The sequence below is a fragment of the Cetorhinus maximus genome, chromosome 2 (genome assembly GCF_964194155.1).
Source record: "Cetorhinus maximus chromosome 2, sCetMax3.hap1.1, whole genome shotgun sequence".
In the NCBI taxonomy this organism is placed as follows: Eukaryota; Metazoa; Chordata; class Chondrichthyes; order Lamniformes; family Cetorhinidae; genus Cetorhinus; species Cetorhinus maximus.
In genome coordinates this window covers 35300037-35327762 of record NC_135880.1, presented here as the reverse complement: position 1 = coordinate 35327762, position 27726 = coordinate 35300037, and the positions used below count along the sequence as shown (strand labels likewise).

The 27726-nt window shown below is 40.6% G+C and overlaps 1 protein-coding gene across 1 annotated transcript; it reads right to left on the bottom strand.

Moving 5' to 3' along the window:
* cenph (centromere protein H) lies at window positions 1–27726 on the bottom strand. The gene is made up of 10 exons (XM_078563273.1): window positions 27649–27726; window positions 18703–18846; window positions 15098–15153; window positions 11724–11772; window positions 11484–11555; window positions 8355–8411; window positions 6578–6641; window positions 4277–4328; window positions 3684–3844; window positions 1–598 (listed from the first exon to the last, which is right to left on the bottom strand). Exons 1-10 carry the CDS (start codon window positions 27675–27677, stop codon window positions 491–493), a joined length of 792 nt encoding a protein of 263 aa, XP_078419399.1. The 5' UTR covers window positions 27678–27726; the 3' UTR covers window positions 1–490.

The window sequence follows — 27726 nt, the reverse complement described above, 5'->3', positions numbered from 1 at the left end:
TTTATAGGACTGAGCATTTTATTTATATTACAAAGATAAAATTATACATACAGTATTAACAGCAGGCACTTGGATTTGCCACTGATGGCAGAATGTAAATATGTGTAGATATATTACATTTTAAAATCGCTCAACACATCATACTTGACACAGGTTCAAAACATCACACCTTACTATAAGGGCAATTTAAATAATCATCAAAAACTAATTTAAAAGGTTTGTTTATATTTATATATGAATTGAAGACCAAACACAATTGCAGTTTAAATTCACTGCAACATGAAATTAGCATATCAAAAAAGTTGAATTTAAAAGAAAGATATACTTAAAAGAAAATTGAAACAAAATCCTGGGACTGTTCACATTTCATATTCAGCACATCTATTTACCAACTGTAGTAGAAAGGAGGCAGTGATGGGATGGTATAGATACTTAGCACATTAAATTGTGCTTCACTTTGCTCTTCACCACTGAATACAATTGGAAAAAATCAATTGCATGAATCTGCATCATCAAGTGGATTATTCTCTAGCTGCAAAACAATTTCCTTCAATTCAGGATCCTTGGCCCAGTTCACTCCACTGGAAAGAATAACACCCTGTTAAAGTAAAAGTCAATACTTGTAATTACTCATCAAATTATCAAAAAACTTAGTACTAAAACTGTTTTACACATTTTCCATACAAAATTATATGGTTCCCCAGTGACACAATTAATAAAGCCAACATGTAACAAAGCTTTATGAACCACAGCATAACAGATTTAATTTCCAGCTTGTGTCAAGGTAGATGACCTCAGCTGGGATTTCAATAGAGGCACAGTAACTAACTTCTGGACCAGTCAGTCACAGTTCCTGATCATTATCAGAGGTATCATCCTTCAGGTGACATTACAAACAAAGATCCTAACTGCCTCGAATTATAAAAGAAAATAATGGAAACAGTATGAGGGTAGGGTTAACATTGCATACTGACGACCTTATGTCAAACTGGGAGATAGTACAGAGGAAGAGCCAGCAAAGAGGAACAGAGCCGAGGGAACAAATGTAACTAGGCAGAGGGCAGGAGATGATCAAGTTGTGATGGGATGAGAAAAAAGGCAATAATGAGAGAAGGGGGACAGAACACGTCCTGAGAATCATAAACCAGCCAGCTTAAGATTGGTGGTAGGAAAAATAATGGAATCTCTATTAAAAGGAGAGAATAGGAGAACAATCTAGAAATGTGAAAAATAATAATGGATAGTCAGCATGGATTTCAAAAGGGAAACATTACGCTTGACTAATGTTACTGAACTTGAGAAGACAACAGAGGGAATAGACAATGATAATGTAGATGTAATTTATTTGAATTTTCAAAAGGTCTTCGATAAGGTGCCCCATAATAGACTAATGAATAAGGTCAGAGAAGGTGGAGTAAGGGGACAAGTGACAGAATGGATAGCTAACTGGCTTCAAGACTGAAAGCAGATAATGGAAGTGAAGGGTAGGGGGGTAGGTATTCACTATGAAAGAAGGTAGAAAGTGACATTCCACAGGATCAGTGCTGTTCACAGTTTACATTAACGATTTGAACTTTGGAATCAAAAACACAATTTCTAGATTTGCAGATGACATGAAATTGGGAGGAATAGTCAATACTGAGGTGTACTGCAACAAATTAATAAACTTGCAAAATGGGCAAATGAAATTGAACACAGATAAATGTGAGTTAGTACATTATGATAGGAAGAATAGGGAGTTCACTTATTACTTGGGAGGTGCAAGTCTAGGGTGAGGGGAGTGGGTAGAGAAACAAAGAAATTTAGAAGTGCAAATTCACCAATCACTGGGAGTAGCACCAAAGGTTAACAAGGCCATAAAACAAGCAAGCCAAGCAAAAGGCTTTATTTCTAGAGGGATAGAATTGAAAAATAGGGAAGTTACGTGAAACTTGTCGTGAACCACGGTTAAACTAGAGTACTCAGTGCAGTTCTGGTCGCCATATTATATAAAGGCACTGAAGAGAGTGTAGGGAAATTAACAAGGATGATACCAGAAATGCATATAAATGTAAATATATCAGGAAAGTTTTGACAAGCTGCGTCTCTTTTCTCTTCAAAAAAGAAGGCTGAGGGGTGGCTGAATAGAGGTATTTGAAATTATCAAAGGTTTTGACAGGGTGGATACAGAGACAATGTTTCCCAGAGGCCATTAATATTAGATAGTCACCAAGACATCTAATAGGGTATTCAGAAGAAACTTCTTTACCCAAAGAGTGGTGAGAATGTAGAACTTGCCACCACAGGGAATAGTTGAAGCAAATAGTCACAGGAAGTGGCTGAAGCAAATAGTATAGATCATTTAAGGGGAAACTAGACAAGAATATGAGGGAGGAGGGAATTGAGGGTTACAATGGTAGATTTAGACGACAAAAGATGGGAAGAGGCTCGAGTGGGGTTGGGGCTGATTGGGCCAAATGGCTTTTCTCCGTGCCATATATCCTATATAGAAAGTAGAGAAATAAAAGATGTAGCAAAGACAAGGAGAATATGTGAGTGTTGACAATAGAATAGCAAAACAGAATAGCAAAATTAAGAAATAATTGTAGGGGAAACATTTTATCAACATCTACTAACAGATATATTAAAAGCCTAAAAGTACCATCGCACCGGTCCAAGAACAGTAAAAGGGACTGCTTAGTCCATGGACATTCTAAAAGATTTTGTAGCACCATTAAGCTTTTGTGCCAACCACTAAACTTAACAGTTGACAGGACTCTTAATTTTATTTCTACCTTACTCCTGGGCCTCTGCCTTTCCAAATTTTCCATGTTTCCCTTCTCTATTGCTAGTCTGCTGTAACGTCAACTGGTTCTGACAAAAGGTCAATAAAGCATTAACCCTATCTTCCTCTCCTTACAGAGGCTGGATAACGTGCTGAGTGTTTCCAGCAATTTCTGTTTAAATTTCAGATTTCCAGCATCTGCAGAATTTTATTTCCTATTTGCTATTCTTGTGGCACTATTTGATTGGTGTAAGTGTTCTCCTGGTGTCCCAGGTAATCTTCTTCTGGAAACCAATACTGTCAAGATAAGATTAATTGACCACTTGCCTCATTACACTTTGTAGCAGCTGTCTGTGACCAAAATGACCACTGCATTTTCCTGCATGACTGTCAAAACACTTTTAAATTGAAATGATTGTTTTTGAAATGTTTTGAAGCATTTCCATGAGATATAATACAGGAGTACGTAAAGGCAAGTTTTGGTTTGCCTTCAATGATCCTGCCTGAAAACGTGGGTTTGTGCGCATGTGTGGATGTTGGAAGAGGCTAGGTTTGGACTCAGTGGTGATGCTCCTAGCAGTTGAATAACCTTCCAATATTAGGGCAGAGTTTTATACCTGTACAGTTGCAAACCTATTTATTTTATCATTATTTTATTGGAGCTGCAAGTCCACAGGGGAAAATCCTGAAAACCATGGTCTTGGTGGCCAGGACTGCATATGAAGCACAAATATCTGGTGAGGTTCTAGATGATGCCCAAACTGTACATGCGAGGCAGTCAAGGCAATCAGGAAAGGAGGGGAGAACATCTTAAAATGCAAACTAGAAAATTCCATGATCAATATGTAAATATACAAAATAAAACAAATGTATGGTATTTAAATATTTGCTTTAGTTATTAAATGTTGACAAACGCTACCTGCAAAACCTTCTGAATCAATGTCACCATCTTCACATGCTCCAGCAAGTTTTTTTCTCCACGTTTTGGAAGCTCATTCTCCAGTTGTTGAAGCAACTGTTGCTGTTTTTTCTTTTCAGCTCTCATGTCCTGCAACACACCTTGCATCTTTCGTTTTAACACTAAGTAAATAAAAAAAAATACATACATCGCTGTTTCAAGTTTGTGGAAGATTGAGGATGTACACCCAACTTTGTATTTATTTTCAGAAGAGACCGATACTATCTCAAACTTGTTTGTACTTATTTACCTAATAACTATATTAAACCACATGTGTCTGTTGTAAATATTAGCAATTTGTTTCTACTTGTGCCTCCTAGCAGTTGGCTAAAGGAGGCATTGTTAGGTCTGGATGCAGTCAGTGAGCTATTGATGCCTTCCTGACCAAAACAAAAAAAAAAATCATTCTTCATTTTGAAATTAAAACGGAGTGGAATGATATAGTCTAGCTAGCTAACCAATAATTGATACAACACAGTAGTGGCCTAAAATAATGTTACCAAAATATTTACAATTATACAGTAATGAAACAAATGTATCTCTACTGTAATTACTTAGCCTCTGCTTTTGAACTTCAAGAACTGCATTCTCCAAAGTGTGAACTTCCTACAACAAAAAAAAAATCAGTAATTGGTTTACATCAAAATCTCTCAATGTTGAATATTAATTAAGTGTTTACTATAATAATAATTAACCACTTAATTAAACAAATGGAGTAAAAGTGTCAGCAGCATGTTTTGTATGCTCGTATTAGTGCTGAGGAATGGAATGCTTCCCATTTCAGGCAGCATTTGCATCAAGCATTCTCAGGTCAGTTACAGCACAGCCAAATTCAAAGTAATGTCTCCTCCATTCTGCCTCAACAACCCCAGAAGAGCACTATTCAATCTCAGTATGGCTTCTGGGAATGATTTTCTCACCCCAACCTGGTTGAACTTTTTGAGGAAGTCACCAAGTTGGTGCATACAGGTAGTCCAGTCTTGATTTTCAAAAAGCCTTTCATAAGGTGCTACATAATAGGCTACTAAATAAGATAGAAGTCTTGGTGGAGTAGCAGGGAGATTTGGGGTTGGATAAAGAACTGGTCTAAATCTCGTAAGATAGATTAATAATAGTGGTTCTGCACAAGGACCAGTTACAGAGTCCATAGGGATTGGTGTTAACCACTGCTTTTCACCATCTTTATCAATGATCTGGGTGAAGGTCAACCATCTGCAAATTTGTGGATGATACAAAGAAATGTGCGTGTGTTAAAACCTTAGATGAGAAAATAGATTTCCAGTGGATCTAGTTTGGGGAGGTGGGGGAAGAGGAGGGGCAGTGGACCTGCATCTCCAAGATTATGTTACGCACATGGGCAGGGCCAGCACCAAGCATGTGTAAACCAAGTAGGCTTGACTGCTCAAGGCTGCCAAGTAAGAAAATGAGCTGGGTATTTTAATTCTGTACAAATCTTTGAAGATCCACAAGTAGTGCTGTGGACATTTTGTATGCTTTGAATATTTTTTTTAAAAGCGTTAGCCTGCATTGACAGGATGATTAAGTACAAAGATAAAAGCAAAATACTGCGGATGCTGGAAACAAAAAACAGAAAATGCTGGAAAAACTCAGCAGGTCTGACAGCATCTGTGGAGAGAGAAAAACAAAGTTAACGTTTCGAGTCCGTATGACCCCTCTTAGAGCTCTGAAGGAGGGTCCTACAGACTCGAAACATTAACTTTGTTTTTCTCTCTCCACAGATGCTGTCAGACCTGCTTAGTTTTTCCAGCATTTTCTGTGGTTAAGTACAAAACTATGCAGCAAATAATTTGTCAGCTCTATATGGAAAGAGTGCACCTTGGCCGCAGATAGAAAGGAAGTGCAAACAAACGTGCTTTTCACATCCTTCAGACATTCCAAAAGTGCTTTACAGCCTATTAATTACTTTTCAATTGTAGTCACTTGTTCTGTAGGTAAACACAGCAGCCAATCTTCGCACAGTAAGGCAAGGTCCCACAAGCAGCACTGAGGCAAATAATCAGATAATCTGTCTTTTTGGCAGTTCGTTGAAGAGTAAATGTTGGCTCGAACACTGGAAGAACTCTGAATAAACAGGGACCTCACAAGAAAACGCACCTTTGGCCTTTATATCAAGAGGACTTGAATACAAAGGGGTAGGCATCATGCTACAGATACAAAATTCCCTGGTTAGACCTCACCTGAAATACTATGAGTAGTTCTGGGAATTATACCTTAGGAAGCATATTGGCTTTGGAAAGGGAACAGCAGATTTATCAGCATAATACCTGGATTATGAGGGTTAAATACCAGGAAAAATTACATAAACTAGGGTTGCATTCCCTGGAATTTAGAAGGAAAAGCTTACAAGATATCAAGGGGAGCAGATAGGGTAGATAGAGAGAAACCACTTCCATTGGTTGGGGTGTCAAGGACTGGGAGGCACAGCTGAAAAGTTAGAGCCAGGCCTTTCAGGTGTGAAGTTAAACATTTCCACACAAAAAAGGGTGGTAGGGGTATGGAACACTCTTTTGCAAACAGCAGTTGATGCTAGATGTTTGATTAATTTTAAATCTTAAACTGATTGGTTAACAAAAATCTAAGGTATTAAGGGATATGGGACAAATGCAGGTATATGGAGTTGGGTCACAGATCAGTCAAAATTTGTCTGAATGGCAGAACAGGCGTGAGTGGCTAAATGACCTATCCCTGTTGCTATACAAAAAGAAAGTGAACTACAATAGCTTATAACTGAAGATGCTGCTATGTAAAGTACCTGCAGATAATAAAACATTACATAATGTTGGCAACAATTTTCAACCCCAAAATACAGGAGTTATTAATCATATTAGACTTACTTTCTGCGTTGCTTGAATCTCAAAACAAAGATCTAAAGAGTGCTTGATTGTTTTCATTATCAACCTAAAAACAAGCAATAATTTATGAAAAAAAGCTAAAGACTTGAGTTGCATACTACAATAAACATTGGTTTTCATTATTTTAGCCAAAGGTTGAAAACAAGCATTAATTGGGTGCTGCACTAATAAGAAACATCTGTTTGATAGATTTAGCAGGCAATTTCAGGCTAGTGATGATTACCAAGATTAAAACTTGCCTGCAGGCATTAAAGAGAAACCAGCAGGTTTAGCACTCAAGTGCTAATTAGATGAAATTTTCATGGAAGATGTTGACTCTTTGCACCCACTTCTATCAAAAGTGTGGAGTATGCAGACTGGCACAAGAAGCATGTTGCAGGATGGCTCAGGGACTAATGGAGAGAGCGTCCAGGTTATCAGATGCAGCACTGGAGGTCCTGGCAGAGGATGGGTGTCCTGCATGCACAATGCTGCCTCGCCCTGCCTCCTGCCTCAGCCAGTGCTGCTCTCCCTGGCCTCACGTCCTCCTCCCATTTTTTGGTCAGATCAAAGAGGCCCCTAGCAAGATGCTGATGACCAAGCATTCCCTTTCTCCTGGTGACTCATATATGATGGAGTAGTACAGCACCTACTCTTTTTAGGTGAAATCCTTAACATCATTTATTCCAAAAATTCTTTAAGTGTTGGTGACATCTTGACAAAACGTCTGGTCTCCCGATGTGTTTTGAATGTCCTCTTCCAGCAGCAATGACCATGAAGCGGTGAGTAGCCCTTTAAGTGGTGCTTGTAACAGACATCGGCAATGTTTTTATTCCCAAATAACTGGTTGCTGTTAGGAGAGGGCGCTAGTTAAGCGCCAGCCACCAAAATGCCATGCAGCCTCCTAAAATGCCTGCTAGTGCTCATTAAAGTGACAGTCAGCTGTATAACTTACCTCTGTGCAGCCATTCTTATTGCTGGCTTTAACTCCTTAAACAAGATGACATCTTACACTAAATGCAGGCTAAACATGCATCTCACTCAAGACCTCACCTTGGCCACCTCTTTAGTGTCTGAAATATCTGCCAAAAATCATGCCCAAATTGCCTTATGCAGCATATTTTTAAGAAGCTTTGCCATCAATAAAATGAATGTGAAAGAGTGGAAAATACTTTTAGAACAATGAACTTTAGAAAAATTGTGTGGCTGTAATTTTACAACAATAAAAATGGATAATTATTTGATAAAAATCAAGTGAACAGCTCCCTGATAACTCTTAACTCTTCCATCGTCCTTTACACCCAGTGTGCCCAGTGGAGGCCAATCTTCTTCCTAACTAACTCATCCCTCCCACTGCTGACCCCATGGACTCTGCCAGCAGATCAGCTCTGACCGCCTTTCCATGCATCTCCCCCCCAGAACGTTTGTTCACTTGTGAACAAGGCCCTTGCTATCCATGAACTTATTGTGGATGGGGAGGGAGAGCGGGAGGAAGAGGGGGAGAGGGAGCCAAAGCAAGGTGTCATGTTTCATTTCATATTGTTCCTGTGAAGCACCTTGGGATGATTGACTATGTTAAAAGGCACTATATAAAAGCTGTCATTGTACTAAATCAGGTCAGTTGTACTAAAGGCCAAATTTAACTTTAGCAATCAAGAAAAAAAGCAGACAGAAATTAAGCAGAAATTTGACTTAAGCACCTACTTTGACTTTAACAGATACACGCAAATGGAAAAGGCAATAGAGCATTCACTAAAATTCATGTACTGGAAATACTTACTTCCCTTCTTCATCATTCATCTGCACTGCTTCTCGAATTGCATGTGTGAATTGAATCCTGTAAACCAAAAGGAATGTAACAGCTAGTTACTTTGTGTGTTTCTTCTTTTTGATTCCCAAGAAAGTTTCTAACTAAAGGTGGAAAAACTGTACACTAGGACTCCACTATTCTGTGGCCCACATTACATAGCCACATTATAGGTGAGATCGCTTTATAACGAGGTTCTCTCCAAAGTGCCAAGCCAGTAGCCAGGATAATAAAACAAACAAAATGAAGACATTAACTTCAAATAATGGGAATATACATGCACAACTGATCATTATTGAACAGTTGGGCACAAGTTGAAGAAATCAGTAATTTTTAACTGGTCACATTTACTCCTCACCTCTGCCTTTGCTAGGTGTAGGATGTTCTAAAGTTGTGTAACACTTTTGGCAGTTGATTTTTCATTGACTTGCAACCAACTTAGTGATTTGTCTAGGCAGTGAATGACTGTATGGGATAATGGCAGTGGTTCAGTTTGCAGTATACTTATCATCATCATCTTTAGTTTGCTGGATATTTTTAGGGTTTGGATCAATATTTCAGCTTCTTGGGTGTCAATATTGGTAGCTTCTTGGGTGTCAATATTCAGCCATGCATTGAAGCCATCCATATCTAATTCAGCTTCAAATACAACCTGGTGTTGTTCAGATCGTAATCTACAACTGTCTTCTTATTTTCAAGTATTACTTTTTGAGTGAACCCTTCAAAAGCCTCCATTTCTTTGCTGTTGGTTTCCATTTCAAATACAGCACCTAGGATGTGTTCTCCAGGAATTTTTGATACAGTTGATTGTCGCTTCTTGTCAGGCACAGCCACATATGCAGATTCCTTCGTTCACGTTGAATTTTTTTCAGGTGAGCTGTCACGTCATCCTTAATATCCACCATTCTCTTGATCAATTCTCTTCTGTAGTTACATTTGAAGGTCGTAATGATGCCTTGGTCAAGGGGTTGAACTTTTGACATTGTGGTTTTCAGTAGGTAGAAACAGATGATGTTCTCATCTTGTGTTACTAGGTTTTCTGGGGTAAGTGTGCAAGGCAGTTGCCAAGCAGCAAGATGGCTTCTTCAATTGTTCTGTTTGAGATGTTTTTTGGCAGTTGATATGAATTCATGGTGAAACCAGTCTTTGGAAACTGATGAAGTCATTCTGACCTTGAAGCCACATGAGTATGGTATGGCAGTGATTTTAGATTTAGATGATGGAAGCAGCATGGTTTGGCAAAACTTCTGATGACAAGTAAAGTCAGCTTGTGTAGACCAGTTTTGTGACAGCAACAAGAGGACTGGAAAATTTTCCTTAATTCAGCGGGAAATTATGTGGCTGGCTTCTTTGCACTGTTGTTCTCCTCTTTCAAAATGCCGTGCCAGTTCTTGAATCTTGCTCGCCATCCTTTGCTAGCTCCAATCTTCATTGGGTCATTGGTATTTCCATTCATTTTAAGGCACAACTTCTTAGCCTGAGCTCGAATAACAGAACCAGAAATGGGTATGCCATCAACTCTCTGCTGGGTAAACCACATGGGTACAGCCTTGTTGAGAGGCGTGCTGTTGGCATTGAGCTTTCTTTCTTGCTTGGCCACCTTCAGCCATCTCAGTTGACACCCTCCTCAGCTTCCCTTCATCTTTAAGCTATCCATGAAGCATTGATTCAGCGATCCCCATTCTTTGTGAAATGGATTCTTGCGTAGCATCTTCTAGATCTGGGCGATGAATTTCAACTTCTTGGCAATGGTGTAAGATTTTCTCTTTCCCGAATTAGTATATATGATTTTGCATTGATCATTGTATTGGTATAAGTTCAAGTTTGACCAGTATTTATACAGAGAAAACTGTCCCCTTAATTAGTCATGAGGCTGCCTTCTCATTAGCTTTTTTCCAGATAATCTGTGGAACATTTATACTTCTGCAATTCATTCTGAAATGATAAATTTACATGAAAATTGTTGGGTCCATGACAGACCTGAATCTTAGAATTCCACACTATAGCAGACCAAATTGTAACAGGGTCCCAATATAATTTGCTCATAAGTTTCTTTAATGAAATTTTTCAGGAAGTACAAGACTGATGCCCATCATGAAGGATTGTTCTGTCTTTTTCAGCTGCTTGACAGATTGATCCAGCTTAAGGTTGACATGTCTGAGATTACAGCTTGCACTCTTAAGAGGAAGTTCAATACCTTGATTTAAAGATGTTAGCCTGGATTTTAAACTGAGGGTGCTTTAGTATTGGAGATGTTCCTGACCCTGGCCAAATATCTGGCTTGGAATTATTTGCAGATGGGAAACAGAGACCCTGGTCTCTGCAGAGAGTTTCACCTTACTGTGGGCATTAGGAGCCTATCATAATAGGAAAACGGAAGCCAAGGACTACCTGCAAATAAAAACATGCCTGTTGCTGATGGGGCTTGTGCACAGCAACAGCAAGAGACCCCTCTTAATTAGAGCCCTAAAGCACCCCCAACTCTGCTGTCCTTACAACATTAGAGCCCAAAAGACTGTCCCAGCATACAACTGGAGAAAACAGTGAAAAGAATATGGCGGAGTCCCTATTTACCTTAATTTAATTCAATTTTCATGCACCTTCCCACATATGGCGATATGCCCTGTTTGCCAACTAGAAAATGGGTGGGGGTTTGCGGTAGATTAGAAGATGTGGGGATGTGGTGGAGCATATTCCAGAGCAAGTTTTCACCAATGCCCATCCCAGGTATATTAAAAGAAAAATGTTGACAGGGCATGGATGGAAAATTTAAGCCACCAAAACACCATATATTATTATTATTTGGAAGCAAATAGTAGCAAAGGTTTGTTGTAGTCTAGTGAAGATTTTAATTTAAAAAAATTAAAGTTCCCTTCAAAGTTACACACCATCCTGACTTGGCATACAATGTCATTCTTTCACCATCATAGGGCCAAAATCCTGGAACTCCCGACCTAACAGCACTTTCTCCACATGGATTGTAGCAGTTCAAGGAGGCAGCCTACCACCAAGGGTAGCTAGTTGGAATGTTTTAAATTTGGAGCTGAATCACAAACAAGGTAAAAGTTCTTGGACAAAAATGGGATCAGGATTTTTTCATACCTGTGAAGAGCCATGGTTTTGTGCTGGAAAGATACTGAAACATCTTCTAATTCCTTTTCAAGCACTTGAATCCTACAGGATTAAAAGAGGTGAAAGAAAGTAATAATTTTATAAATAACTGACAGGTCACCTTGCCCTACCATTACGCTTCTCAGTATTTAAAATAATTTTGTAATGATAGAAATGAAAGATAATCTATATTTTAGTTCATAGTAAGATGGTAAGTTGCTAAAAACATACACTTCTTTAAGGTTGTCTTCTGATACAGCCTCAGTATTGGTTTCAGCGCCTGGTAATAAAATACAGATACCAATTAAGTTAGAATTTAAAAGCGAATCAGAGTGAGCGAGTGAGAATGCGGAGTGTGCGTGTATGTGACAAAGCAGTCACACGATTCACAATAGTCATTACTCATGCCGCTTTATGTATCTGCGAGTATTAACATTCCTAATACCTCACACGTTACAAATATTGATTTTTGGTACGCGAGAACCTATCTCCAGTAGGAATCCTGTTTGATCTTTTGACTCCCCTATGGAGAAAGGATCCAAAACCTGAGGACAACAATGACTGGCAAAAGAGGCAATGACAACATGAGGAAAACCTTACGCAAGGAGTGGTTAGGATCTGGAATGCACTGCCTAAGTGCATTGGAGACCTTCAGATGATTATCTAGTCTTTTTTGAAGAGAAAAAATTTGTAAAATTCCTGGAAAAAGATGGGGGAGTGGGACTAGGTGAATTACTCTCACAGGGACTCAGTAAGAGTACAACAGGCCAAATGGCCACCTCTTGTGCTGTAACTATTCTATACTTCTATAACTAAGACCAATTATCAGGCCCAGTGTTGCCAAGGCTGATACTAGATAACTGGATCTAGACTAAGCATTGAACCTGTGATTTTTCTACTTTTTATGGCTCAGTTTCACACAAAGCAGGCTTTTACTACTGGATCCACTGGGGAATCATGTACGAACATACAAATATGTGAAATAGGAGAAGTAGGCCATTTGGCCCCTTGAGCCTGTTCTGCCACTCAATAAGTTCATGGCTGATTTGTTTCAAATTCCATATTCCCATCTACCCCCAATAACCTTTGATTATTTTGCCTAACAAGGATCTATCTACCTCCACCCTAAAAATATTCAATTACCCCACCTCTACTGTCTTCTGAGGCAGAGTTCCAAAGTCGCACAACCCTCTGAGAAAAAGTTTCTCCTCATCTCTGTCTTAAAAGGGAGACCACCAATGTTAAAACAGTGCCCCCTACTTCTGGACTCACCCACAAGAGGAAACAGCCTTTCCATGTCCACCTTGTTGAGACTGTTCAGGATCTTATATACTTCAATCAAGTCACCCCTCACTCTTCAAAACTCCAGTGGAAACAAGCACAGTATGTCTAACCTATCCTCATAAGAAAACCTGCTCATTTCAGGTACCAATCTAGTAAACCTCCTCTGAACTGCCTACAACATATTTACTTTCTTCCTTAAATAAGGAGACCAAAACTGCACACACTATTCGAGATGTGGTCTCACCAATGCCCCGTATAACTGAAGCATAACATCCCTAGTTTTATGTTCAATTCCTCTCATAAAGGATAGCATTACATTAGCCTTCTCAATTACTTGCTGTACCTGCATACTAACTTTTTGTGACTTATGCACTAGAACACCTAGATCCCTCTGCACCTAGGAATTCTGCAGTCGTTTTCCATTTAAGTAATACTCTGCTTTTTTATTCTTCCAAACAAAATGAACAACTTCACATTTTCCCACATTATAATCCATCTGCCAGATTTTTGCCCACTCATTTAACCTATCTATATCCGTCTGCAGCCTCCTTATGTCCTTTTCACAACCTACTTTCTTACCTACCTTTGTGTCATCTGCAAATTTAGCTACCATGCCTTCCTCCCCTCAACCAAGTCATTGATATAGATTGCAAAAAAGTTGAGGCTCCAGCACTGATCCCTGTGGGACTCCACTTGTCACATCCTGCCAATCAGAAAAAGACCCATTTATGTATATTCTGTTTTCTGCCAGCCAGCCAGCTAATCTTCTACTCATGCTAATAAGTTACCCCCTACACCATAAGCTTTTATTTTTCATAACAACATTTGATGTGGCACCTTATCAAATGCCTTCTGGAAATCCAAGTGCAGTACAGGTTCCCCTTTATCCACAGTGCATACTGCTCTTTCAAAGAACTCCAATAAATTGGTTAAACATGATTTCCCTTTCACAAAATCATGCTGACTCTTCCTGGTTGCCTTGAGTTTTTCTAAATGCCCTGCTATAACCTCCTTAATAATTGATTCTAATACCTTCCCCATGACAGATGTCAAGCTACTGGCCCATAGTTTTCTGTTTTCTACCCCCCTCCCAGAGTTAACGTTTTGAGTCTATGTGACTTCTTCAGTTCTGAAGAAGAGTCATACAGACTTGAACCGTTAACTCTGTTTCTCTCTCCACAGATGCTGCTAGGCCTACTGAGTTTTTCCAGTATTTCCTATTTTTATTTTAAATAAATCTATTTGTTGAAAGAGTTATTCTATTACATGTCAGGGGGCTAAGACCTCACTCTATTTTTATAAAAACTGCTATGACTCACACAAAAAGAATTTCTGGCCTTCAGAAACAGCAGCAACCTTGTTGTCTCTAAAGAGGAGCTAATGCCCCCTGTGACTACCAAGATCAAATCCCAAGGAGTTGTACAAAGACTATTTATATTTATAATGCCAGGCTCTGGCTAACTGAATGATGCAATTGTGAGGGCAAAGGATCCTGAAACCTCTGCTGAACTTATTAATGGATGAAACATTAACCATCTCAAGAATCCAGATAATAAAGATGCATTCTTTGTCCAAACCAAGCTGGGGAAGTAGGAATTATGTCACATGCCCCCCTCCCTCCCCCAACCCACAAGCTGCTTGAACCTGTAATATTGCCTTGTGAAGCTGCAAAAGGCAGTCTGTCGCAGCAGACCAGAGCTCTGCCCAGGTTTAAATTGCCTTGCCCGCATTTACACTGTTTCTACAAGAACTTCTGTACTCGTGTCTACAAGACTAATTCATCCCTATGGGCCCATCTCATTGTGGAAGTCATTCCTATTGGAAGAGTGAATTATCCAGCATCAGTCTTCAACTGCCGACTCTGAAGGAATACACCACTGGACTTTTGATTCTGTGAAACAATAATTTTTGCTTTTTCTGTGGTCTTTCCCCTGTACCTCTTTCTTTCCCTTATCCCTCTTTTAGAGTATGAATGACACCCCTTCCCCACATTTTGATTGTGTGTAAAATAAATTAATTCTATCTCGAGTTTGCTGTGGGGTTATTAATAGAGGATTGGATCACTCCAAAATTGAGGGATCGGAGAAAATAGTTATAAAAGGGGGAAATCAAAAAGCAAAAACACTTTTCTGTTTACGGATGGGCTGCGAGAGGAGAAATCAGGGCTGTTTAAATTAAATCCCCCTCCTGTCCATAACACATATTTTCAAATTAAGTACATTGGTTTTAACAAAAAGAAATAAAAGCTACAACATTTCATTACTAAAGGCAGCCCTGAAGGTGTACCCAAATGACCTATCATACAATTCATAAGAACTTACAAGCTTTTACACTCGTCTCCAGTTCCACTGTTTGTTGGATTACTTGATCCTTTAACCTAAGAAGAAAAAACATACAGAAATGATAAGAATAACAAATGTTTTCTGTTGTACATTCCAGGGCAGGTGAGGACCACCAAGATGGGAAAACAAAATGTGCTGATTTCGTATATTTTCAGGAGTAAAACCAGCATTGGGCTTATCTTATTACCATAGAGTTCCGTTTGAAAAAGGAAATACTTACTTGACATTGAGCAACGTTGATCCTCCATATACATAGGAAACCTAGCAACTTGCAAGTTTGATGTACTGCTTAGTTGAGCCAAGCTTCAATACTCAGTCAAACACCAAGGTTGCTTATTTTCTCCCATCACTGCTGAAGTGTCTCCAGACCCAACTTCTTCAGTGCTCTTCTCATTGACCTCTTGTTTTCAACCCTACACAAATGGCAACCATTCACTTCACGACTTACATTCTATGTTGTGCTAAGTCCTGCTCACCTACCCACAGTCCTCAATGGCTCCCAATGTGCCTCTTCTTCTAGCTTTGCATTTATTTCAAAAATTCTTATTTACAAATTCCACCATGGGCACGACCCCCTCTACATCTGCAAACTCTTCCAACCCGAAGACTTCGCTCTTTTAATTCAGGTATACTGTATCTTCTTTCCACCCTCCATTCCAACATTGGAGACAGAGCCTGTAGCCAGAATGCTCCACTCTATGGAATTCTCTCTTTAAAGCCTCCCACCTTGAAAATCATTCCTCGCCTTCAGAAGCCTACTTCTTCAACAGGGCTTTGATCTAACTATTCTCTAAAGTCCTGCTTAATTCACATTTTCTTGTGAAGAGTTTTGAAAAGTTTTGCTGTTGTAGAATATTGTCAACTCATGGGTTAGGGGCATAGAAGAGGGGAAACTTAAGGTGCTGCCTCTTAAGGAAATACACATCCTGTACACTATCATGGTCTTCTGACTTTGCTGTACATTAGGCTACAATTTAGTCTGTAGCCCAGCAGTTTGCTTGAAGAAAATAGCACCAGGACCTTGGTTCATAACAAGAGCACTGGCACCTAACAACAACTTGCATTTATGTATTGCCTTTAATGTAGAAAAATGTCCCAAGGTGCTTCACAAGGTATTAACAAACAAAATTTGACAGTGAGCTAAATAAGGAGATATTAAAGCAGATGACAAAACTCATGTCTTGGCCCAAGCATTTGAAGGAGCATTTTAGAGAGGAGAGATAGAGAAAGTGGAGAGGTTTAGGAAGGGAATTACAGAGCTTAGGGCTTTGGCAGCTGACAGCATGGACATGCATGGTGCAGTGATTCAAATCAGGGATGTTCAAGAGGCCAGAATTGGAGAAGTACAGATGTAATGGAAAGTTGGAGGGGCCGGAGGCGATTGCGGAGATAGGGAGCGGTTAGGCCATGGAGGGATTTGAAAACAAGGATGAGAAGTTTAAAATTGAGGCATTACTTATAACAAAACAATATAAGACAAGCCATGTTAGAGGAAAAAGAAATGTCAACATAAGGAGTTTCAAATGCGGAGGGTGAATCGCGCTCAAGAAATAAGACCTACTGAATTCGGGTAATTCTGTGTTTTTCAACCTCTATATATAATGAAGTGTGCCACAGGAAACCAAAATTTCCAGAAACAAGGGGGAAATGGATCAAGACAATGTTCAGAATAGGCCATACTTAACACCAATGATGAGTGGGGAGATCACCTAGGTAAGACAATGGCCCAAATCTTCCAAGGAGCAGCAATCACCATCGGATTGCAACTCCGCTCCTACTTTTCCATGCCACGATGGAGCTCCGCATTTCTGGCCGAGTCTTCTGATCCTGGCTTCTTCAGAAATGTGGAGCAGTCTTCCATCAAACAGCTTCCTCGTAGCACTGGATTGTCAGGGCAACACAAGTCACGCCCCCATTTTACGGCACTAGCTGGTAAGTGTTCACTAACACACTAAAAAGATTTGGGACTTTAAACAGCTTTTCAGTGTGTTAGTGAACGTGTAGATGCATAAGTGGGTAGGTTGGATGAGATAAGTGTGTAAGTGGGCAGGGTGGTGATTGGAACAGGGCGGATGAGGTGAGTAGGTGAATTGGGGGTAGTCAGAGAGGGGTTGTCAGGTTGGGGCTTAGTCAGGTGTGGTTGGCAGGGGGATGGTTGAGTCAGGTGGTGGGAGTCAGTCAGATTGGGTTGGGGGAAGAGAAAAAAAATATTGGGTGGTGGGGGCTGGTCGTGTGAGGTCAGGGGGTGGGTGGGTCCCAAAGGGGAAGGGGAGTTGCCTGTCAGAAGTTCAAACTTCCAAGGCAAATCCTATTGAATAATTGCATCAGATTTCTGCAGGTTCCTGAAGCACATTTTTGGGGGTATAGCCAGTCTCTAACGATCCAGAGATTGGAAGATCTAGGCCAATATATTTCATGGAAAAATGTCCTCAGGGTTTCCCCTGCCCACCCTACACACGATGTTATTATCCTACTTTTATGTGCAGGTTGAGTGAATAAGAAAGAAGATTACATTTCACTAAGCTCCATAGAAGTCTAAGTTATAAACACATTTTGACAATTAAAATTTCTTCATGTTGTGCCATTAGGATAAAATTAGAACTTGAAGAAATATCTTAAAGCTAAAAATTTTCAGGGATCAACAAACTGAGGTGCTACACAGGATTCTTTGCTTTGTGAGAGTTGACTCTTGCTGTACTATATCTACTTATGCAATAGTATCCCCTTGTGATCAGAACTAGGTGGTTGCACCCTTAACACAGGTGCTCTTCAATATGTTTGAAGGGGACTCATGAACACTTGCTGTGACAAGGCCAGACATAAATCATTATGTTGTTTTAAATTTACAGCTGACAACATTTGTCTGCCCACATTTACAATGGAAACCATTGTAAACTTGGCATGCTATAATTATACCATCCTGCCATAATACACACCCTTTCCTTAGAAAAATAGCAATCGATATTTAAATAGAAGTATATGCACACTTGTTCTTAATGCTTGCAAGGAAAATGCATCTTGATACAATAAAATAAGTCATCTCCATACAAAACTGAATACTATTTTCACTGGTAGGAGGGTCATTAGCCAGAACATGTGTTTCAACTGGTTTAACGTAATTGGCAAAAAATCCAAAAGGGAGATGGGATGTTTTTCTTTAAAACACAGCAAGTTATGATGATGTGAAGGGGTAGCAGAAGCAGATTTAATACAAATTTTCAAAATGGAACTGGATATGTACTTGAAGGAGTAAAATTTGTAGAGCTATGGGGAAAGAGGTGAGTGGGATGAATTCGTTAGCAACAGTATTTCAAAGAGTAGCACAAGTATGATGAGCCAAATGGCCTCCTTCTATGCAATATGATTCTATGAATACGAGCCCACTGAAAGTTCAGATGAAGCACTTAATTAGGAATCCACCAGAGAATAAAAGGAAGTTCTAAAATTTAACTTCAAACTGAAACATTTTCAAAAGTAAACTTCTTTCCTGAATTTAACACTTTCATTATTACTATTCCAATTATTGTGACAAAGTGATATAGAAAATCTATCATACTTTACATCAATGCACAACCATTACTCACCACATGAGATGCAGAATGGAGTCCATTACCACAGGATTTTCTTGACCAACTGCTGGTGTTACATGGAAGTTATCAAGTGCTAGCTGTCCAAGCTTCATGCAGGAATTACCAAGCTCCTGAAGAATACGTGTATCTGCTTCATAACTGACATACAGAGAACAAGTATCACAAGATGGAAAACAGAGAATGTGCAAAAAAGGAAAAAAAGAGAACATGCGATTTCTAAGAATTGCAGAGTGAATCATAGTCACAGCTTCTGCAGAGGCCTCCCCAACGAGAGGAAAGGAGAAGAAGAACTGAGCTACCATTACACAACTTCTAAAAGTCAGTACTTGATGCCAACACTGGATACATGAAATAGAACTGTTTGCTTAGAAGTGTACCCTTGTTTCCAGAGTGGATAGATGTCAGTCACGTCTTCTATAGGGGTCAGAGATTCCCCCAAATGGAAAAACTGGAAAAAGGAAGGAGGCTTTTGTCACAAAAGTATAATAATTTGTTTCCCTGCCTGGGTGTAATTTAATTACATTTTGTAACCAAGCAGATGGCAAGTTGAAGTTATCAAAAGTAGTAAGGTGTAGAAGTGTCTTTAAAATGCTAAGTAGGTAAACATGGTTGGGGTCTTAGCATGTAAGGTGTGATAGGAATTTTCATTTGTAAGATAGATGAAGGGAGTTTGAATTTCAAAGAGGTTAATGAGACTATTGGCAACACGAAAATATTTATATAATGAGAAAGGTAAAGTGCAAAGACATATGGAAACAATGGAATTTACATATTAAAAGGAAAGAATCATATATAAAGGAGAATGAGGCTGTGTGTCAGAAGAAGGCATTATGAGACCTAACAGAAGTGTTTGAAATAGCTTTAATTAAGCCTCCAGCATTTGTGCATAAGCTGGCTGCCTACTGAAACTGACACTGGAGGACGTGGTCATTTGGAATTCCACCGTCCAGGGTATTGTGTTAATTTGCTGGATCTGTTTAAAATCTAAAAATTTATTTTTGGACAGTTGCATTAAAGGAGGTGTAACTGGGAGTCAGGTTAATTAGGGATTTTAGGAGTTATTACAGTAGTAATTTGTAGTTCTATGTATTTGCTTGAAATCTCTTTTAATAAACATTTTAATTTAGTTTAAAAAATATTCTAACAGTCTTGGTGGACTTAATACTTCTGAATTCAGTGCATGCATCTCAAAATAAATACAAATTGCAAAACTGTTGTGATCAAGTTTCCCTCGTGGATTTGATCCGCCTGGCACATATCATCTGCCATACCGTAACACTTTGCATTTGAAGACATTGGTTCATACTCTGGCATCTCCCATTTATATATTTTTGCCTGCGCCCTCAGTGATAGCACTCTCACCTCTAAGTCAGAAGATTGGGGGTTCAAGCCATATTCCAGGACTTTAGCACTGAATTTAGGCTACCATTTCAGTGCCCTGTTAAATGTTGTACTATCAGAGTTGCCACCTTTCAGATAAGATGTTAAGTTTAGATCTTTATGGCTTGTTAAAGAATTCCATGGCACTATTCAAATAGCAAGAAAGAACTTCCAATCATATGGTGTCTTTCATGACTTCAGGATGTCCCATTGGGGTTGAAAGTCAATGAACAGCAAATGCATTTATATACATCTCATTTGCAGTAAAATGTCTCAACATGCTTCACCGGAGAATAATGCACCAAAAGTTGATAATTTTTTGGAAATTATAGTTGCTGCAGTGTGTAATTTGCATACAGCAAGGTCCTACAAATAGAGAGATAATGATCAGATAATCTGTTTGTGATGTTGACTGAGGGATAAACATTGGTCAGGGCACTGAGGAGAACTCCTTCTGCTCAGCTTTGAAATAGTGTCATGGAATCTTTTCCAGACACGTGTCCGGGCCTCATCTGAAAGACAGAACCTCCTACAATGCTCCACTATCAACACAGCACTGACATTTCAGCTCAAGCTGCTGAAGTGGAACTGAACCCACAATGGGAATAGTAGAAAGGTGATCATGATACTGGATTAATGATCTAAAGGCCTGGATTAATGCTTCAGAGACCATGGAAGCTGTGGAAATTTACAACAGCCCATGTCCCAAACTTCTCTATCACTTCCCACCAGCAGCACAGGCCCACCAGAGGTGGTGGCACAGTGGTATACTATACAGTCATGAGGAAATGGCCCTGGGAGTCCTCAACATTGACTCTGGTCCCCATGAAATTTCAAGGACTCAGATCAAATGTGGGCAAGGAAACCTCTTGTTGATTACCGCCTATTGCCCTCCCTCAGCTGATGAATCAGTACACCTCCATATTGAACACTGAAGCACTGGAGAGTAGCAAAGGCACAGAATGTACTCTGGGTGTGGGACCTCAATATCCATCAACAGTGGCTCAGTAGCACCACTACTGACTGAGCAGGCAGAGTCCTAGAGGACATATCTGCCAGACTGGAACATAAACAGAAAATACTAGAATTCAGTAGGTCAGACTTAAAACCTTAACTCTGTTTTTGTCTCCACAGATGCTGCCTGATCTGCTGAGTACTTCTAGCATTTTTTGTTTTTATTTATTTCCAGCATCTGCAGTATTTTGATTCTGCCAGACCAGGCCTGCAGCAGGTGAAGCGAGAAAATAAGAGTGAAGATCTTTCCTTTTCTTTTGCTTCCTTGACCTCATTCTCACCAATTTACCTGTTGCAAATGCACCTGTCAATGACAGTATTGGTAAGAGGGACTACCACACAGTCCTTGTGGAGACAAAATCTTCAAATTGAGGATACCATCCATCATGTTGTGTGGCACTACCATAGTGCTAAATGGGATAGATTCAGAACAGACCTAGTAGCTCAAAACTGGGCATCCATGAAGCACTGTGCTAGCAGCAGCAGCAAAATTGTATTCAACAATAATCTGTAACTTCATGGCCCAAAAGCTCTACTCTGGTTGGGGAGCACAAAGGAAGATGGCTGTGTTTGTTGGAGCCAATCAACTCAGCCTCATGCCACTAATGCAGGAGATCTTTGTCCTAGTGTCCAACCATCTTCAGCTGCTTCTTCAATGGCATTCCCTCCATCATATGTTCAGAAGTGCGGGTGTTTACAGCGTTCAATACCATTCACAAATCCTCAAATTGAAGCAGTCAAGACCTCCTGGACAATATTTAGGCTTGGTTAATAAGTTGCAAGTAACATTCGTGACACACAAGTGCCAGGCAGTGACTACCTCAAACAATAGAGAATCTAACCATCTCCCCCTGACGTTCACCTGCATTACCATTGCTGAATCCCCTATCACATGCTGGGGGCTATGATTGCCCAGAAACTTAACTAAACCAGCGATATAAATACCGTGGTTAAAAGACCAGATCAGAGGCTATGAATTCTGCAGCGAGTAACTCACCTTCTGACTCCCCAAAGCCTATTCACCATCCACAGGGCACAAGTCCAGAGTGTGATGGAATGTTCTCCACAAGTCTGAGCGTGCAGATTCAACAACACTCAAGAAGCTCGACACCATAAAGGACAAAGCAGCCTGGTTGATCGGCACCCCATCCACCACCTTAAACATTCACTCTCCCCCACCACCGGCACAGTGTCAGTGTGTACCATCTACATGATGCACTGCTGCAACTCACCGAGCCTCCTCTGACAGCACCATCCAAACACATGGCCTCTACTACCTAGAAGGACAAGGGCAGCCAATGCATGGGAACTCCTCCATTTGCAAGTTTCCCTCCAAGCCGGATGCCATCCTGACTTAGAACTATATCACCATTCCTTCACTGTTGCTGCTGCAACTTCCATCCTAATAGCACTGTAGATGTGCCTACACCATATTTACTGCAGCGGTTCAAGAAGGTGGCTCACCATCACCTTCTCAAGGGCAGTTAGAGTTGGGCAATAAATGCTGACCTTGGTAGTGACATTCACATCCCATGCGCAATTTTAAAAAAAAATCCTCTGATGCAGAGGCCATGGCTGACACTGAAAGCAGGTAATTTATCCTTCAATTAACATCACCAAAAACAGATTATTCACTCATTCTTCTTATCGATGATTGGGGAGACTTGATGTTTGTAAATTGGATGCTGTGTTTCCCTAGTTTACAACTAACATGGAGTTGGAATTAAAAATTGTCAATACAGCCTCATCCAAGTTTGGAAATTTTCTTCTGCCAACATTCTATTTTTAAATTACAATAATAGGGCTGCTTTACAAAATGTATATAAAGAAAAATACACAGCAGGGAGTTTTTTCAATTTGTTCAGTGTGCAATCAAACCATCGCATACATTATTGGACCACACAGATCCTAATTCCATCTCCCAAGTTTAGCAAACCTTAAACAAAACCTGAAAATTTGAAAAAAGAATATAAAATGCCGGTAAGACTCTGCAAGTCAGTCAGTATCTGCGCAGACAACAGGAGACTTAATAGGTGAGCATTTGCTTGAAAAAGAACGACGAGTTCACAGCGTTCATTAGTCATTAAGTTTGCAGCAACTTGTGAAGGGATATTCCAGGAGTTCCATTTCCCACAAATTACCAGGCGATTTGCACTGCTGACATTAATTACGTAGCATTTTCAGCACAGAAACAGACTATTCAGCCCAACTGTTTGATCTACGTTTTTATGCTCCACACAAGCCTTCTCCCACATCTAATCCTATTAGCATATCCTTCAATCCCTCGTCTTTACCAAGCTTCCCTTTAAGTGCATCTATGCTATTCATATCAACTAATCCACATTTTAAGAACTGTATGGGTAGAGAAATTCTTCTGAATTCCTTTTTGGATTTATTAATGACTATCTCATGTTTATGGCCCCTAGTTTGGGACTCCCACAAGTGGAAGCATTTTACCATTTGCCTATCTCCTTCATAATTTTAAAAGTCTCTGTTAGGTCACCTTTCAGCTTTCTCTTTTCTAGAAAAAACAACAACAGCCTATTCAGTCGTTCCTGACAGTTGTAACTTCGCAGTTCTAGAATTATTCAATCTTTTCTACACGTTCTCCAGTGTATTATATTCTTTTCTAAAATGGAGGCCAAAACTATACACAATATTCTAAGTATGGCTAAGCATTGACAAAGGCAAAAAAAAGTAACTTCATTAAAATAAACTGAATGTTATAATATTGCTGGATTTACATGTTATATGAAATCATCTCATCACAGCCATTCAGCCATAGTGATTTATGATCTAACAACTCCATTAATAACATAAGTTATGGTCCAGACATGCCACTCACCATTTGAGTTGAAAAAGGGAATGAACAGTACAGCCTCATCCCCATATCTTGCAAATTGTTCCTAGAAGTTTTAATTTAAAATTAAATCCATCCTGATAGTATTTTTGTCCATATCTTGCCATCCTCCAGTCATGTCATTTATATCATGCAACTACCAACAATTCCCATATTCTGATAAAAACAGTTTCACTGTCCCTAATCATAAGGATCATGCTGGTTCAATGTTTGACGGCTCAAGAATATTTGTACATCTCACGCAAGTAATCTGCCATTCACAACAAGGACCAATTTTTTAAAAATTCCAAACACAACTGTGTATTCTTTACAAGTCCGTATGACTCTTCTTAGAGCTAAAGGGCTCCAAAGATGTCATACGGACTTGAAACATAACTCTTTCTCTCTCCACAGATGCTGCCAGACTTGCTGAGTTTTTCCAGCATTTTCTGTTTTTATTTCTGATTTCCAGCATCTGCAGTATTTTGCTTTTATTTTGCTTATTCTTTCCCTTCAATCTCTTTCGCTCTTTCAATCCATTCTCTTTGGTTCTTTTTCTATTTGTCTTTTGTCTCTATTTGATCCTTTTTCCTTCGCCATCATTTACTCTGTTTCTTCACTGGCCAAGGAGGTTGCACACAACGTTCACGTGCACCATTATCAATTCACATATGCAGCACAAATACAAATAAGGTGCAGTGAAAAGTTAAGTGTGGCTGGCTCGCTCACTCACAGTGGAAGATACACACCACTCCAACAATTTCTGTGCCCACCTGAACTCATGATGTGTCTAAGATAAAAGCAAAAAACTGCAGATGCTGGAAATCCAAAACAAAAACAAAAATACCTGGAAAAACTCAGCAGGTCTGGCAGCATCTGCGGAGAGGAACACAGTTAACGTTTCGAGTCCGAATGACCCTTCAACAGAACTAAGTAAAAATAGGTGAAATATAAGCTGGTTTAAGGGGGGGTGGGTCAAGTAGAGCTGGATAAAGGGCCAGTGATAGGTGGAGATAACCAAAAGATGTCACAGACAAAAGGACAAAGAGGGGTTGAAGGTGGTGATATTATCTAAGGAATGTGCTAATTAAGGGTAGAAAGCAGGACAAGCAAGGTACAGATAGCCCTAGTGGGGGTGGGGTGGGGGGGAAGGAATCGAAAAAGGCTAAAAGGTAGAGATAAAACAATGGATGGAAATACATTAAAAAATAATGGAAATAGGTGGGAAAAGAAAAATCTATATAAATTATTGGAAAAAAAGAGGGGGGGGTGGGGGGGGGGTGGAATCGGAAAGTGGGTGGGGATGGAGGAGAGAGTTCATGATCTAAAATTGTTGAACTCAATATTCAGCCCAGAAGGCTGTAAAGTGCCTAGTCGGAAGATGAGGTGCTGTTCCTCCAGTTTGTGTGGGGCTTCACTGGAACAATGCAGCAGGCCAAGGATGGACATGTGGGCATGAGAGCAGGGTGGAGTGTTGAAATGGCAAGCGACAGGGAGGTCTGGGTAATGCTTGCGGACAGACCGAAGGTGTTCTACAAAGCTGTCACCCAGTCTGCGTTTGGTCTCTCCAATGTAGAGGAAACCACATTGGGAGCAACGAATGCAGTAGACTAAGTTGAGGGAAGTGCAAGTGAAATGCTGCTTCACTTGAAAGGAGTGTTTGGGCCCTTGGACAGGGAGGAGAGGGGAAGTAAAGGGGCAGGTGTTGCACCTTCTGCGGTTGCATGGGAAGGTGCCGTGGGAGGTGGTTGAGGTGTAGGGGGTGATGGAGGAGTGGACCAGGGTGGCCCGGAGGGAACGATCCCTGCGGAATGCCGCCAGGGGCTGAAGGGAAGATGTGTTTGGTGGTGGCATCATGCTGGAGTTGGCGGAAATGGCGGAGGATGATCCTTTGAATGCGGAGGCTGGTGGAGTGATAAGTGAGGACAAGGGGGACCCTATCATGTTTCTGGGAGGGAGAGGAAGGTGTGGGAGATGGGCTGGACACGGTTGAGGGCCCTGTCAACTCCGTGGGTGGAAAACCTCAGTTAAGGAAGAAAGAAGACATGTCAGAGGAACTGTTTTTGAAAGTGGCATCATCAGAACAGATGCAACGGAAGCAAAGGAACTGAGAGAATGCGATGGAGTCCTTACAGGAAGTGGGGTGTGAGGAGCTGTAGTCGAGGTAGCTATGGGAGTCGGTAGGCTTGTAATGGATATTGGTGGGCAGTCTATGACCAGAAATTGAGACAGAGAGGTCAAGGAAGGGAAGGGAAGTGTCAGAGATGGACCATGTGAAAATGATGGAGGGGTGGAAATTGGAAGCAAAATCAATAAATTTTTCCAGGTCCAGATGAGAGCATGAAGCAGCACCGAAGTAATCATCGATGTACCGGAGAAAGAGTTGTGGGAGGGGGCCGGAGTAGGACTGGACCCAAACACTCCTTTCAAATGAAGCAGCATTTCACTTGCACTTCCCTCAATTTAGTCTACTGCATTCGTTGCTCCCAATGTGGTTTCCTCTACATTGGAGACACCAAATGCAGACTGGGTGACCGCTTTGCAGAACACCTTCGGCCTGTCCGCAAGCATTACCCAGACCTCCCTGTCGCTTGCCATTTCAACACTCCACCCTGCTCTCATGCCCACATGTCTGTCCTTGGCCTGCTGCATTGTTCCAGTGAAGCTCAACCCAAACTGGAGGAACAGCACCTCATCTTCCGACTAGGCACTTTACAGCCTTCCGGACTGAATATTGAGTTCAACAATTTTAGATCATGAACTCTCTCCTCCATCCCCACCCCCTTTCCAATCTCCCCCCCTTTTTTTCCAATAATTTATATAGATTTTTCTTTTCCCACCTATTTCCATTATTTTTAAATGTATTTCCATCCATTGTTTTATCTCCACCTTTTAGCCTTTTTCGATTCCTTCACCCCACCCCCACTAGGGCTATCTGTACCTTGCTTGTCCTGCTTTCTACCCTTAATTAGCACATTCCTTTAGATAATATCACCACCTTCAACACCTCTTTGTCCTTTTGTCTGTGACATCTTTTGGTTATCTCCACCTATCACTGGCCCTTTAACCAGCTCTACTTGTCCCACCCCACCCTCCCCCCTTAAACCAGCTTATATTTCACCTCTTCTATTTTTACTTAGTTCTGTTGAAGGGTCATTCGGACTCGAAACGTTAACTGTGTTCCTCTCTGCAGACGTTGCCAGACCTGCTGAGTTTTTCCCAGGTATTTTTGTTTTTGTTTACAATGTGTCTCTTCTTTTTCCCCCCCCCCCCCCCCCCCTCAAATTGCTGGAGGTTTACGCACCAATAATAGCAAGCGCCGTGAACTCGCCATTGTTCTTTTATATTCCCTAGCAATCTCATGCTATAGAGCCCAACAGACACAGGCCAGTAATCTGCTAGCACCCACTGTCCCTGTTCATAGCACCCTCGCCTTTGAATCAGAGGGTTGTGGGTTCACGTCCCACTCCCGGAAACCAAGAACTGTGATTGTACTCGAAAGAGTTGCAATCTGTGACTGTTGATAACTCGAAAGAGTTTCACAGGGACTGGCCCTGAGGGAGGACCAGCAGCGTCCGCAGGTCTATCACCAGCCAGCAACAGCGAAAATCCAACTGAAACATTCCCAATCCCGGGGGGATTTCTCCAACCGTTATAATATGCCTCGAACGAACTCCTTGCGTTAACGAAGGGGACCGCTCTCTTACCCCATATTCTGCACCGCTCCCGGCTCCATCGCCGACCCACAGACACTTTTTCAACCGCTGCCCGCCGTTGGCCCTGTC

Excerpts from the sequence above, each read along its gene's own strand:
- cenph (XM_078563273.1), bottom strand. The coding sequence starts at position 27,677 with ATGGAGCCGGGAGCGGTGCAGAATATGGG. Across the intron at positions 11,773-15,097 it reads GGAGACGAGTGTAAAAGCTT|GCGCTGAAACCAATACTGAG; the intron begins GTAAGTTCTTAT and ends TTTTATTACCAG. Across the intron at positions 6,642-8,354 it reads ATGAATGATGAAGAAGGGAA|GTTGATAATGAAAACAATCA; the intron begins GTAAGTATTTCC and ends GCTTGTTTTTAG.